Raw genomic sequence first — 14,104 nt, 5'->3', positions numbered from 1 at the left:
TAGGGAGGGGTGTAGGGGCTGGAGGAGGTTACAGAGATAGGGAGGGGTGTAGGGGCTGGAGGAGGTTACAGAGATAGGGAGGGGTGTAGGGCTGGAGGAGGTTACAGAGATAGGGAGGGGTGTAGGGGCTAGAGCTGGTTACAGAGATAGGGAGGGGTGTAGGGCTGGAGGAGGTTACAGAGATAGGGAGGTGTGTAGGGATGGAGGAGGTTACAGAGATAGGGAGGGGTGTAGGGCTGGAGGAGGTTACAGAGATAGGGAGGGTTGCAGGGCTGGAGGAGGTTACAGAGATAGGGAGGGGTGTAGGGATGGAGGAGGTTACAGAGATAGGGAGGGGTGTAGGGCTGGAGGAGGTTACAGAGATAGGGAGGTGTGTAGGGATGGAGGAGGTTACAGAGATAGGGAGGGGTGTAGGGCTGGAGGAGGTTACAGAGATAGGGAGGGGTGTAGGGCTGGAGGAGGTTACAGAGATAGGGAGGTGTGTAGGGATGGAGGAGGTTACAGAGATAGGGAGGGGTGTAGGGCTGGAGGAGGTTACAGAGATAGGGAGGGTTGCAGGGCTGGAGGAGGTTACAGAGATAGGGAGGGGTGTAGGGCTGGAGGAGGTTACAGAGATAGGGAGGGTTGCAGGGCTGGAGGAGGTTACAGAGATAGGGAGGGGTGTAGGGATGGAGGAGGTTACAGAGATAGGGAGGGGTGTAGGGCTGGAGGAGGTTACAGAGATAGGGAGGTGTGTAGGGATGGAGGAGGTTACAGAGATAGGGAGGGGTGTAGGGCTGGAGGAGGTTACAGAGATAGGGAGGGGTGTAGGGCTGGAGGAGGTTACAGAGATAGGGAGGGGTGTAGGGGCTAGAGCTGGTTACAGAGATAGGGAGGGGTGTAGGGCTGGAGGAGGTTACAGAGATAGGGAGGGTTGCAGGGCTGGAGGAGGTTACAGAGATAGGGAGGGGTGTAGGGCTGGAGGAGGTTACAGAGATAGGGAGGGTTGCAGGGCTGGAGGAGGTTACAGAGATAGGGAGGGGTGTAGGGATGGAGGAGGTTACAGAGATAGGGAGGGGTGTAGGGCTGGAGGAGGTTACAGAGATAGGGAGGTGTGTAGGGATGGAGGAGGTTACAGAGATAGGGAGGGGTGTAGGGCTGGAGGAGGTTACAGAGATAGGGAGGGGTGTAGGGCTGGAGGGGGTTACAGAGATAGGGAGGTGTGTAGGGCTGGAGGAGGTTACAGAGATAGGGAGGTGTGTAGGGCTGGAGGGGGTTACAGAGATAGGGAGGGGAGAGAATTGAGGGAAACCGGTGCTGTCTGGGGGGTACTTTTCCCTGTAAGGTGCGCGGGTCCCGAGCGGAGTTTACAATGTCGAGGCTGGTGAGCGGCCACCGTGTGACCTGTGAGGTCACTGCGCGACCACCTTAGCAACAACATTGCTGGGAGGAGTGCCAGTGTCTGGGGGCGGGGCAATGGGAGGGGCGGGACCGGGACCGGGACTGGGACAGTCTGGGTATGGGAGGGGGCGCAGGAAGGGGAAGGTAGTCTGGGAGGGGAGATAGAGGGGGAGGCGGGGGGAGGGGAGGGGCTATGGGAGGGGACAGGTGGTCTGGGTGGGGAGGGGCTGTTGGAGGTGTCACCAGTCAGATGTGACCTCCCCTTGCGCCGTATGCGATACCCGCGACGGGCAATGCGGGGAAGCAGCTGTTGACCAGCGAACGACTGGGCCTGACCTGTGACCTCTGACCCCCAGGGCCCTGCGGCCACACGGTGGAGAAGCTGAGTGCTATGGACATCGGCCGCGTGACGGGGAGGTCTCTGCGCATCAACGCCGACAAAATCATCGACGACTTCAAGAAAAGGCAGATTCCACGCTTCAGGTGAGGCTCCAGCTCCCTATCTCTGTAACCCCCTCCAGCCCCTACACCCCTCCCTATCTCTGTAACCTCCTCCATCCCTACACCCCTCCCTATCTCTGTAACCCCCTCCAGCCCTACACCCCTCCCTATCTCTGTAACCCCCTCCAGCCCCTACACCCCTCCCTATCTCTGTAACCTCCTCCAGCCCCTACACCCCTCCCTATCTCTGTAACCTCCTCCAGCCCCTACACCCCTCCCTATCTCTGTAACCTCCTCCAGCCCCTACACCCCTCCCTATCTCTGTAACCCCCTCCAGCCCCTACACCCCTCCCTATCTCTGTAACCTCCTCCAGCCCCTACACCCCTCCCTATCTCTGTAACCTCCTCCAGCCCCTACACCCCTCCCTATCTCTGTAACCTCCTCCAGCCCCTACACCCTTCCCTATCTCTGTAACCTCCTCCAGCCCCTACACCCCTCACTATCTCTGTAACCTCCTCCAGCCCCTACACCCCTCCCTATCTCTGTAACCCCCTCCAGCCCCTACACCCCTCCCTATCTCTGTAACCCCCTCCAGCCCCGACACCCCTCCCTATCTCTGTAACCTCCTCCAGCCCCTACACCCCTCCCTATCTCTGTAACCTCCTCCAGCCCCTACACCCCTCCCTATCTCTGTAACCTCCTCCAGCCCCTACACCCCTCCCTATCTCTGTAACCTCCTCCAGCCCCTACACCCCTCCCTATCTCTGTAACCTCCTCCTGCCCCTACACCCCTCCCTATCTCTGTAAGCTCCTCCAGCCCCTACACCCCTCGCTATCTCTGTAACCTCCTCCAGCCCCTACACCCCTCCCTATCTCTGTAATCCCCTCCAGCCCCGACACCCCTCCCTATCTCTGTAACCTCCTCCAGCCCCTACACCCCTCCCTATCTCTGTAATCTCCTCCAGCCCTACACCCCTCCCTATCTCTGTAATCCCCTCCAGCCCCGACACCCCTCCCTATCTCTGTAACCTCCTCCAGCCCCTACACCCCTCCCTATCTCTGTAATCCCCTCCAGCCCTACACCCCTCCCTATCTCTGTAACCTCCTCCAGCCCCTACACCCCTCCCTATCTCTGTAACCTCCTCCAGCCCCTACACCCCTCCCTATCTCTGTAACCTCCTCCAGCCCCTACACCCCTCCCTATCTCTGTAATCCCCTCCAGCCCCGACACCCCTCCCTATCTCTGTAATCCCCTCCAGCCCCTACACCCCTCCCTATCTCTGTAACCTCCTCCAGCCCCTACACCCCTCCCTATCTCTGTAATCCCCTCCAGCCCCTACACCCCTCCCTATCTCTGTAATCCCCTCCAGCCCCGACACCCCTCCCTATCTCTGTAATCCCCTCCAGCCCCTACACCCCTCCCTATCTCTGTAACCTCCTCCAGCCCCTACACCCCTCCCTATCTCTGTAATCCCCTCCAGCCCCTACACCCCTCCCTATCTCTGTAACCTCCTCCAGCCCCTACACCCCTCCCTATCTCTGTAATCTCCTCCAGCCCCTACACCCCTCCCTATCTCTGTAAGCCCCTCCAGCCCCTACACCCCTCCCTATCTCTGTAACCTCCTCCAGCCCCTACACCCCTCCCTATCTCTGTAATCCCCTCCAGCCCTACACCCCTCCCTATCTCTGTAATCCCCTCCAGCCCCTACACCCCTCCCTATCTCTGTAACCCCCTCCAGCCCCTACACCCCTCCCTATCTCTGTAACCTCCTCCAGCCCCTACACCCCTCCCTATCTCTGTAACCTCCTCCAGCCCCTACACCCCTCCCTATCTCTCTAACCCCCTCCAGCCCCTACACCCCTCCCTATCTCTGTAATCCCCTCCAGCCCTACACCCCTCCCTATCTCTGTAATCCCCTACACCCCTCCCTATCTCTGTAACCAACTCCAGCCCCTACACCCCTCCCTATCTCTGTAACCTCCTCCAGCCCCTACACCCCTCCCTATCTCTGTAACCTCCTCCAGCCCCTACACCCCTCCCTATCTCTGTAACCTCCTCCAGCCCCTACACCCCTCCCTATCTCTGTAACCTCCTCCAGCCCCTACATCCCTCTCTATCTCTGTAATCTCCTCCAGCCCCTACAACCCTCCTTATCTCTGTAACCCCCTCCAGCCCCTACACCCCTCCCTATCTCTGTAACCCCCTCCAGCCCCTACACCCCTCCCTATCTCTGTAACCTCCTCCAGCCCCTACACCCCTCCCTATCTCTGTAACCTCCTCCAGCCCCTACACCCCTCCCTAGCTCTGCAATCCCCTCCAGCCCCTGCACCCCTCCCTATCTCTGTAATCCCCTCCAGCCCCTACATCACTCCCTATCTCTGTAATCTCCTCCAGCCCCTACACCCCTCCCTATCTCTGTAACCTCCTCCAGCCCCTACACCCCTCCCTATCTCTGTAATCAACTCCAGCCCTTACACCCCTCCCTATCTCTGTAACCTCCTCCAGCCCCTACACCTCTCCCTATCTCTGTAATCCCCTCCAGCCCCTACACCCCTCCCTATCTCTGTAACCTCCTCCAGCCCCAACACCCCTCCCTATCTCTGTAATCTCCTCCAGCCCCTACACCCCTCCCTATCTCTGCAACATTGAAAAAATTTAAGAGAGATGGACAGTTTCTTAACCGATAAGGGGTTATGGGGAGCGGGCGGGGAAGTGGAGCTGAGTCCATGATTGGATCAGCCATGATCGTATTAAATGGCGGAGCAGGCTCGAGGGGCCGTACGGCCTACTCCTATTTCTTATGTAAAGACCATCTATTCCATCGGGCCTGTCCCCCACAATTTCCTTATCTTGTGTATCACAACACAGACTCTCCACCACACCCCAAACCATGTGATCTCCTGGGAGAGGCACAAAAACAGATTTTAAAAACCCAGGCCAATTTGGGAAAGAAAATCTGGGACATTCCTCTCCAGCCCATCTAGACAATCGAAACCAGTCCAGGAGATCACTCTGGTCCTGAATTCCCTACAGTCATCATCATGGGCGGTCCCTGGAACCAGGAGGACTTGCTCCCACATGGGTTCACAGGTGTTTCAATGGAGGGCCCGATATTCCAGGCCTGAACTCCAATTGAAGGGTGGAAGATGCCTGAGCCTGGATTGTTTTAACGTGTGGTGACCGTCACACATCAGCCACCACACGGGCTTGACAGAGCTCGGCCTTTATCCAGTGGCAAGGGTTAACCAGGACGGCTGGAGACCTGCTCTGCTGCACGGACCCAGTGCGCTCACATACCGCAGTGTGGGCTGGGCCCGTGCTGCCCCTGGGCCCTCGGCTCTTCTGGGCCCCGAACTCACACCTCCTCCTGACATCTAACCTAGAACTAGCCTTATACAACTTTAATCTGTGCCTCAGTATCAGATTATGGCCTGGAAATTCCGTCCTTCCCTGGTCCGTACGGAGTGTGTACGGACCCGGGAAGGCATCACGAAAGCTGCTTTTCAGCGCACAATGCACATGCGCAGAAAACCGGCTTTTCCGATCCGTCAAGCTGGAGCTCGACAGATCCAACGCAACTCGGGAGCGAGGACATTTGCAAGGGCAAGATTGCGGGATTTGCGGGATTATGGGGAGCAGGCAGCAAAGTGGACCTGAGTCCATGATCGGATCAATCATGATCGTATTAAATGGCAGAGCAGGCTCGAGGGGCTGTATGGCCTACTCCTGCTCCTATTATGTTCTTTCCGCTGCCTGTGCTTGATTTCTGCATGCTCTCGGCGATGAGACTCGAGGTGCTCAGCGCCCTCCCGGATGCACTTCCTCCACTGAGGGCGGACTTTGTCCAGGGACTCCCAGGTGTCGGTGGGGATGTTGCACTTTATCAGGGAGGCTTTGAGGGTGTCCCTGTCATGTTTCCTCTGCCCACCTTCGGCTCATTTGCCGTGAAGGAGTTCCGAGTAGAGCACTTGCTTTGGGAGTCTCGTGTCGGGCATGCAGACGATGTGGCCCTGCCCAACGGAGCTGGTCGAGTGTGGTCAGTGCTTCGATGCTGGGGATGTTGGGCCTGGTCGAGGACACTAACGTTGGTGCGTCTGTCCTCCCAGGGGATTTGCAGCATCTTGTGGAGACATCGTTGGTGGTATTTCTCCAGCGACTTGAAGTGTCTACATGAGCCATACAGGAGGGCGGGTATCACTACAGCCCTGAACCTGGTGGTAGATTTGAGGGCCTGTTTACAAATCCCTCCATGGCCCTCGCCCCTCCCTATCTCTCTAATCTCCTCCAGCCCCACAACCCCCCGAGATGTCTGCATTCCTCTAATTCTGCCCTCCTGACCATCCCTGATTATAATCGCTCCACCATCGGTGGCCGTGCCTTCAGCTGCCTGGGCCCCAAGCTCTGGAACTCCCTCCCTAAACCTCTCTGCCTCTCCACCTCACTTTCCTCCTTCAAGGACTATGAAATTAACTGGTCAGATGATACCAAGTAAAATCGGGGAGTCACTAGACTGTTCTCCAGCAACAGGATTGCCATAAAACTCTGTTCAAGACACTCCTTAAAACCTCCCTCTTTGACCAAGCTTTTGGTCACCTGCAGTAATTTCTTCTTATAAGCACATAAGAAATAGGAGCAGGAGTAGGCCTCGAGCCTGCTCCGCCATTTAATACGATCATGGCTGATCCGATCATGGACTCAGCTCCACTTCCCTGCCCGCTCCCCATAACCCCTTATCGATTAAGAAACTGTCCATCTCTGTCTTAAATTTATTCAATGTCCCGGCTTCCACAGCTCTCTGAGGCAGCGAATTCCACAGATTTACAACCCTCTGAGAGAAGAAATTCCTCCTCCATCTCAGTTTTAAATGGGCGGCCCCTTATTCTAAGACCATGGCCCCCTGGTTCTAGTCTCCCCCATCAGTGGAAACATCCTCTCTGCATCCACCTTGTCAAGCCCCCTCATAATCTTATACATTTCGATAAGATCACCTCTCATTCTTCTGAATTCCAGTGAGTAGAGGCCCAACCTCCTCAACCTTTCCACATAAGTCAACCTCCTCATTTCCGGAATCAACCTTATGCGGCTCGGGGTCAAATTGATCTGTTTTGGCTTATAACACTGCTGTGTCGCACCTGGGGTCATTTTACTGCGTTAAAGGGGCTAAATAAACACAGGTTGTTGTTGCCGCCCCTCCTCCCCTGCTCGGGCGACTAACAGAAGGTCCATCTGCTTGCAGGAATGACCCCCCCGGTCCATCAGTCACCACCGCGACCCAAGAGCTCCTGCGATTGGCTGAGTCTAACCCCGGCGGGATAGCAGGCCTGGACCCCATCAACGATCTCCAGCTGAAGGACCTGGACCTGGTGGACGGATATACCAGAGCACGACGTCTCGAGGACTCCCTGTCCTCCTTCACCTGCGTCTACAGCCCCAAATTCTCCACCGAGGTACTGGCTCACCTTCAGCTCTCCTAATTCTCTGCAATTTCACCCCTTCCCTCCCCCTCCACCACGCTGACCTCTCTCCTCTCCCCATCCCCGACCTCCCCTCCCCTGCCCCCCCCCCCCGGCCCTCCCCTCACCCCTCTCCTCTCTCTCCCCCGCCCTGCCTCTCTCGTCCCCTCCCTCACTCCGTACCCCTCTCCTGAAAGCATTGACTCGTTGCTTCACCCAGCGTTGCCCTGCCGAGCATTAATCAGCCGGCCCTTGTTCCTACAAACACAAAACACTGCTGGAGTCTGGAATCCCAAATAACAAGAGAGAATGCTGGAAATCTCAGTGGGTCAGGCAGCGTGTGTGGAGAGGGAGCAGAGTTAACGTTTCGAGGCGACGGCCCTTTGCCAGAACTGGAGAGTGTTCGGAAAGGACGGATTGTTACGGAGCACTGGGACGGGGAGGAGAGCAAAAAACAAAGGGGAGGGTCTGTGATGGGGGGGAAGACAGGAGAGATTCGAGAGACAAGAGGGCTGATGGACCGACTTGCGATGGTAATGGCAGAAGTTAGAATGGGATTAGTCTGGAGAGGTTGTGAATGGCCAAATAATAACCAGCTGCCACTGGAAACCGAGAGAAAAAAAATTCATAAGATCGGGGGTGGGGTTAAAAAAGAGAACTAAAGCGAACAAAAGATGGCCAGCGGTTACACTCTGAAATTGTTGAACTCGATGTTGGGTCCAGAAGGCTGTAAAGTGCCTGAACAAAAGGTGAGGTGCTGTTCCTCGAACTTGCGTTGAGCTTTGTTGGAACAGTGTAGGAGGCCGAGGACAAGGACGGAGAGGTCAGAGTGGCAATGGTTCATGGGCAGGTCTTGATGGTAAGTGTCTGCGGGCTATTCGACCGCAGGGGCTGCACAGTTGAGCCTGCCTTGGAAATAAGAGCAGAAAATGGTGGAAATAACGAACACTGTCTCCGCCCATTGCCTCAGCTCATCCGCTGCTGAAGCCCTCATCCCTGCCTTTGTTACCTCTCGACTTGTCTACTCCAACGCACTCCTGGCCGGCCTTCCACATTCTACCCTCCGTAAACCAGAAGTGGTCCAAAACTCGGCAGCCCGTGTCCTAACTCGCACCAAGTCCCGCTCACCCATCACCCCCTGTGCTCGTCGACCTACATTGGCTCCCGGTTAAACAACGCCTCGATTTCAAAATTCTCATCCTTGTTTACAAATCTCTCCATGGCCCTCGCCCCTCCCTATCTCTGTAATCTCCTCCAGCCCCACAACCCCCGGAGATGTCTGCACTCCTCTAATTCTGCCCTCCTGACCATCCCTGATTATAATCGCTCCACCATCGGTGGCCGTGCCTTCAGCTGCCTGGGCCCCAAGCTCTGGAACTCCCTCCCTAAACCTCTCCGCCTCACTTTCTTCCTTCAACCCGCTCCTTAAAACCTCCCTCTTTGACCGAGCTTTTGGTCACCTGCCGTAATTTCTTCCTATGTGGCTCGTGTCAAATGTATCTGTTTTGTCTTATAACACTGCTGTGACGTACCTGGGGACGTTTTACTGCGTTACAGGCGCTATATAAACACAAGTTGTTGTTGTATTGCCTGACATGTGACACCAGTCCCACGTGATGTAGCTGACACTCGCTGCCTTCTGAAGTGGCACAGCAAACCGTCCTGTTGCTAAGGGACAGGCCCTGTTGCTACGGAACAGCCCTGGTTGCCGTTCCCAGGGGGCAACCAGGAAGGGGCGGGAAACGTGGTCCTGCCGACATTGCCCACACCCCGAGAACAACTTCAAGACAACTTCATGAGTTCACCCAGTACGAACATAAGAACATAAGAAATAGGAGCAGGAGTCGGCCAGTCAGCCCCCTCGAGCCTGCTCCGCCATTTAATACCATCATGGCTGATCCGATCATGGACTCAGCTCCACTTCCCTGCCCGTTCCCCATAACCCTTCACTCCCTTATCGCTCAAAAATCTGTCAATCTCCACCTTAAATTTATTCAATGACCCGGCTTCCACAGCTCTCTGGGGCAGCGAATTCCACAGATTTACAACCCTCTGAGAAGAAATTCCTCATCATCTCTGTTTTAAATGGGCGGCCCCTTATTCTGAAACTATACCCCCTAGTTCTTGATTCCCACACGAGGGGAAACATCCTCTCTGCATCTAGCCGGTCCAGCCCCCTCAGTATCTTATGTTTCGATAAGATCACCTCTCATTCTTCTGAACTCCAATGAGTAGAGGCCCAACCTCCTCAACCTTTCCTCATAAGTCAACCCCCTCATCTCCGGAATCAACCGAGTGAACCTTCTCTGAACTGCCTCCAATGCAAGTATATCTTTCCTTAAATATGGAAACCAAAACTGCAGGCAGTATTCCAGGTGTGGCCTCACCAATACCCTGTATAACTGTAGCAAGACTTCCCTGCTTTTATACTCCATCCCCTTTGCAATAAAGGCCAAGATTCCATTGGCCTTCCTGATCACTTGCTGTACCTGCATACTAACCTTTTGTGTTTCATGGACAAGGACCCCCAGGTCCCGCTGTACTGCAGCACTTTGCAATCTTTCTCCGTTTAAATAATCATTTGCTTTTCTATTTTTCCGACCAAAGTGGACAGCCTCACATTTTCCCACATTATACTCCATCTGCCACATTTTTTGCCCGCTCACTTAGCCTGCCTGTACCCCTTTGCAGATTGTTTGCGTCCTCCTCACACATTGCTTTCTTTGTATCGTCGGCAAATTTAGCTACGTTACACTCAGTCCCTTTATCCAAGTCGTTGGGATCGAGTAGATGTGTAAATCTCTCCGTGTGCGTAGACTGTACGAGATCGTGATTCATCCGGGTTACAGCAAAGCATGGCGACCCCGACCTTCGAGAGAGTCCTTCAGCGGCAGCTGGGGCCCACACTGCGATATGTGAGCGCACTGGGTCCGTGCAGCAGAGCGGGTCTCCAGCCGTCCTGGTTAACCCTTGCCACTGGATAAAGGCCGAGCTCTGTCAAGCCCCGTGTGGTGGCTGATGTGTGACGGTCACCACACGTTAAAACAATCCAGGCTCAGGCATCTTCCACCCTTCAATTGGAGTTCAGGACTGGAATATCGGGCCCTCCATTGGAACATCTGTGAACCCATGTGGGAGCAAGTCCTCCTGGTTCCAGGGGCCGCCTGTGACGATGAGTAAAGCTCCCCCTCCCTGTGAGCGGGGAGAGAGAGGCTGTGACACGAGCTGACTGGTGCGTTTTGCTCCCCAGAGTACGCACTGTCGCGCTTGGGCACGAGCGGGGAGCGGGTGCTGGGGGAGGGGGGGGAATGGAGTCACTCTGAGAAGGGCAAGAGGAGATTTGCTCGAGGTGTTCAAAATCGAGACGGGTTTAGATAACGTAAATGAAGCGAAACTGTTCCCGTTGGCTGAAGAGTCGCGAATCAGAGGGCAGAGAGTTAAGGTGATTGGCCAAAGAAGCAGAGGTCACATGCGGGAAAACCTAATCACGCAACGAGTGGTTAGAATTGGGATGTACTGCCTGATAGAGTGGTGGAGTCAGAAACAATACTAGCCTTCAAAAGAGGATTGAATCATTAGTTGGAAAGGTGTGGGGAAAGAGCGGGGCAGTGGGACTGAGTGGGTTGGTTGTCGAAGGAGCCGGTGAGACTCAAAGAGCCCAGTGGCCTCTGTGCTGTATGATTCTATGATTATATATCCCGTGCAGTGGGGCTTGATTCAATCGCGGCTTTCCAAAGGGCAGTTGGATAAGTACCTGAAGGAAAGGAAGATTTGTAAGGCTACGGGGAAAGGGCGGGGGAGTGGGATTGGCTGAGGTGCTCTATGCAGAGAGCCGGCATGGGTTCGATCGGCCAAATGGCCTCCTCTGTGCTGTAACCGTACTAGGATTCTGTGACACGAGCTGACCAGTGTCACTTGCTCCCCACAGTACACACTGTCTCGGCCCGGGGAAGGTGGGGGGGGGGAGAGGAGAGACAAGAGGTGACCCCTGACCCCTGACATTAGCTCCCCACAGTAGCACTGTCTCAGCCCGGAGGCGGGGAGACAGGAGGTGACCCCTGGCCCCTGACGTTAGCTCCCCACAGTACGCACTGTCTCGGCCCGGGGCAGGGGGGGGTGGGTGGGGGAGACACGAGGTGACCCCTGACCCCTGCCGTTTGATCCCACACAGTCGTCATCATCTTAGGTGGTCCCTCGAAACGAGGATGACTTGCTTCCACGCCAAAAAAAGGAATGGGTTCACAATGGAGGGCCCGATATTCCAGTCCTGAACTCCAATTGAAGGGTGGAAGATGCCTGAGCCTGGATTGTTTTAACGTGTGGTGACCGTCACACATCAGCCACCACACGGGGCTTGACAGAGCTCGGCCTTTATCCAGTGGCAAGGGTTAACCAGGACGGCTGGAGACCTGCTCTGCTGCACGGACCCAGTGCGCTCACATATCGCAGTGTGGGCTGGGCCCCGATCACCTCCCTCTACAGTCTCTCGCCGCTCCTTCGCCCCGACCTCGCCGCTCCTGCCGTACCTGCCCACGCTCCAATCACCGACCTGGACCTTGCTGACGTCACTCTTCGCTGCTGTCGCCCTCCTGCACCAGCTCGCACTGCTCCTGTCGAAATCTCGACTCTCAATTTAACTAAAAATATGAAACTCTTGACATAAGCAGCTCGGTAGATGTTCCTTTAATAAGTTTTACTTGCTACAAGGAAAAGTCTCACTCAGTCAGAGGCTCTGTGACGACGTCTACAGTTGTACGAAATCACATTATCTTTATACAGAAGAACAAACAAAGAAATTATGGTTCCATTAATTATGGTGTATCAGTTCTGCCCTTGCGGTCAGCAAATACAGATAAGGGGTTCTTCAATCACTTAATTAACACCACATCCTTGTTATAATTCTCCACATGTCTATACAGCCTTTATCTAATACTTCTAAGGTTTAGCACAGCGACAGTTATCAGAAGGGAGTATAGTTCTAACAGGACAGGGAGGGTCAATTCAAAGATCCCTCGCTCACACAGATGGCCCCTGCTTTTCTAAATTAGTTGGCTTATCAGTCAAGGTTACTATGTTCATGCAGAAACAGGCTGTCTGGTGCAGGGGCTTCTGGGAGAACTGAGACTCCATGTTGTTTTATTACAAAAGGGTACATTTAACAGCAAATGTACCTTTAAAAGTAAATTTCCACACTCCCAGAAGTAGTATGCCTCCACACTACTCCCCGAGGCCTCCATGTCTCGGCCCATTGGGGAGGGGGGGAGAGGGGGAGGGGGAGGGGGGCGCGGGGGGGAGAGAATGTCTGACATGAGCTGACCCCTGCCCTTTGCTCCCCCCGCAGTACGCACGGATGCACAAGCGCATGATGATTAAAGACGAGCGGGAGCGACTACGCTTCCTGGTCTCGGACCAGAGTCTGATGCTGCTCCCGGAGTATGAGCAGAGGGTGACGGTACGTCCAGGGGGTGGGGGTATATTGTACAGTGTGGGGAGGGGGTCACTGTGTGTGTGTGTGGAGGGGGGGGGTATATTGTAGAGAGTGGGGAGAGGGTCACTGTGTGTGTGTGTGTGGCGGGGGGGGTATATTGTAGAGAGTGGGGAGAGGGTCTCTGTGTGTGTGGGGGGGGGGGTATATTGTACAGAGTGGGGAGAGGGTCACTGTGTGTGTGGGGGGGGTATATTGTACAGTGTGGTGAGAGGGTCAGTGTGTGTGTGGGGCGGGGTCAGTGTGTGTGTGGGGGGGGATGTATTGTACAGTGTGGGGAGAGGGTCAGTGTGTGTGTGGGGGGGGGGGGTATATTGTACAGTGTGGAGAGAGGGTCACTGTGGGGGGATGTATATTGTACAGAGTGGGGAGAGGGTCTCTGTGTGTGTGGGGGGGGTATATTGTACAGTGTGGGGAGAGGGTCTCTGTGTGTGTGGGGGGGGTATATTGTACAGTGTGGAGAGAGGGTCACTGTGTGGGGGATGTATATTGTACAGAGTGGGGAGAGGGTCTCTGTGTGTGGGGGGGGTATATTGTACAGAGTGGGGAGAGGGTCACTGTGTGTGTGTGTGGGGGGGGTATATTGTACAGTGTGGTGAGAGGGTCAGTATGTGTGTGGGGCGGGGTCAGTGTGTGTGTGGGGGGGATGTATTGTACAGTGTGGGGAGAGGGTCAGTGTGGGGGGGGGTATATTGTACAGTGTGGAGAGAGGGTCACTGTGTGGGGGGATGTATATTGTACAGAGTGGGGAGAGGGTCACTGTGTGTGTGTGTATGGGGGGGGGTATATTGTACAGTGTGGAGAGAGGGTCACTGTGTGTGTGTGTGTGGGGGGGGTATATTGTACAGTGTGGGGAGAGGGTCACTGTGTGTGTGTGGGGGGGGGGGTATATTGTACAGAGTGGGGAGAGGGTCACTGTGTGTGTGTGGGGGGGGGATATATTGTACAGAGTGGGGAGAGGGTCACTGTGTGTGTGTGGGGGGGGTATATTGTACAGTGTGGTGAGAGGGTCAGTGTGTGTGTGTGTGTGTGTGTGTGTGTGTGTTGGGGGGTATATTGTACAGTGTGGGGAGAGGGTCACTGTGTGTATGTGTGTTGGGGGGTATATTGTACAGTGTGGTGAGAGGGTCAGTGTGTGTGTGTGTGTGTGTGTGTGTGTGTGTGTGTGTTGGGGGGTATATTGTACAGTGTGGGGAGAGGGTCACTGTGTGTATGTGTGTTGGGGGGTATATTGTACAGTGTGGGGAGAGGGTCAGTGTGTGTGTGTGGGGGGGGGGGGTATATTGTACAGAGTGGGGAGAGGGTCACTGTGTGTGTGTGGGGGGGGGTATATTGTACAGAGT

General features: G+C 55.2%; 1 protein-coding gene across 1 annotated transcript in view; it reads left to right on the top strand.

The window, feature by feature from the left end:
• Positions 1-14,104, top strand: part of LOC139230626 (superkiller complex protein 2-like) — a 170,498-nt gene that overhangs the window by 95,754 nt on the left and 60,640 nt on the right. Inside the window, exons 21-23 of the mRNA XM_070862442.1 lie at positions 1,737-1,863; positions 7,060-7,270; positions 12,618-12,728. Coding sequence (XP_070718543.1) covers positions 1,737-1,863; positions 7,060-7,270; positions 12,618-12,728 — 449 coding nt within the window. The remainder of the gene's footprint in view (positions 1-1,736; positions 1,864-7,059; positions 7,271-12,617; positions 12,729-14,104) is intronic.

The sequence above is a fragment of the Pristiophorus japonicus genome, chromosome 19, assembly GCF_044704955.1.
Source record: "Pristiophorus japonicus isolate sPriJap1 chromosome 19, sPriJap1.hap1, whole genome shotgun sequence".
In the NCBI taxonomy this organism is placed as follows: domain Eukaryota; kingdom Metazoa; phylum Chordata; class Chondrichthyes; family Pristiophoridae; genus Pristiophorus; species Pristiophorus japonicus.
The sequence above is the reverse complement of the archived record's forward strand: the minus strand, read 5'-3'. Positions and strand labels throughout refer to the sequence as shown.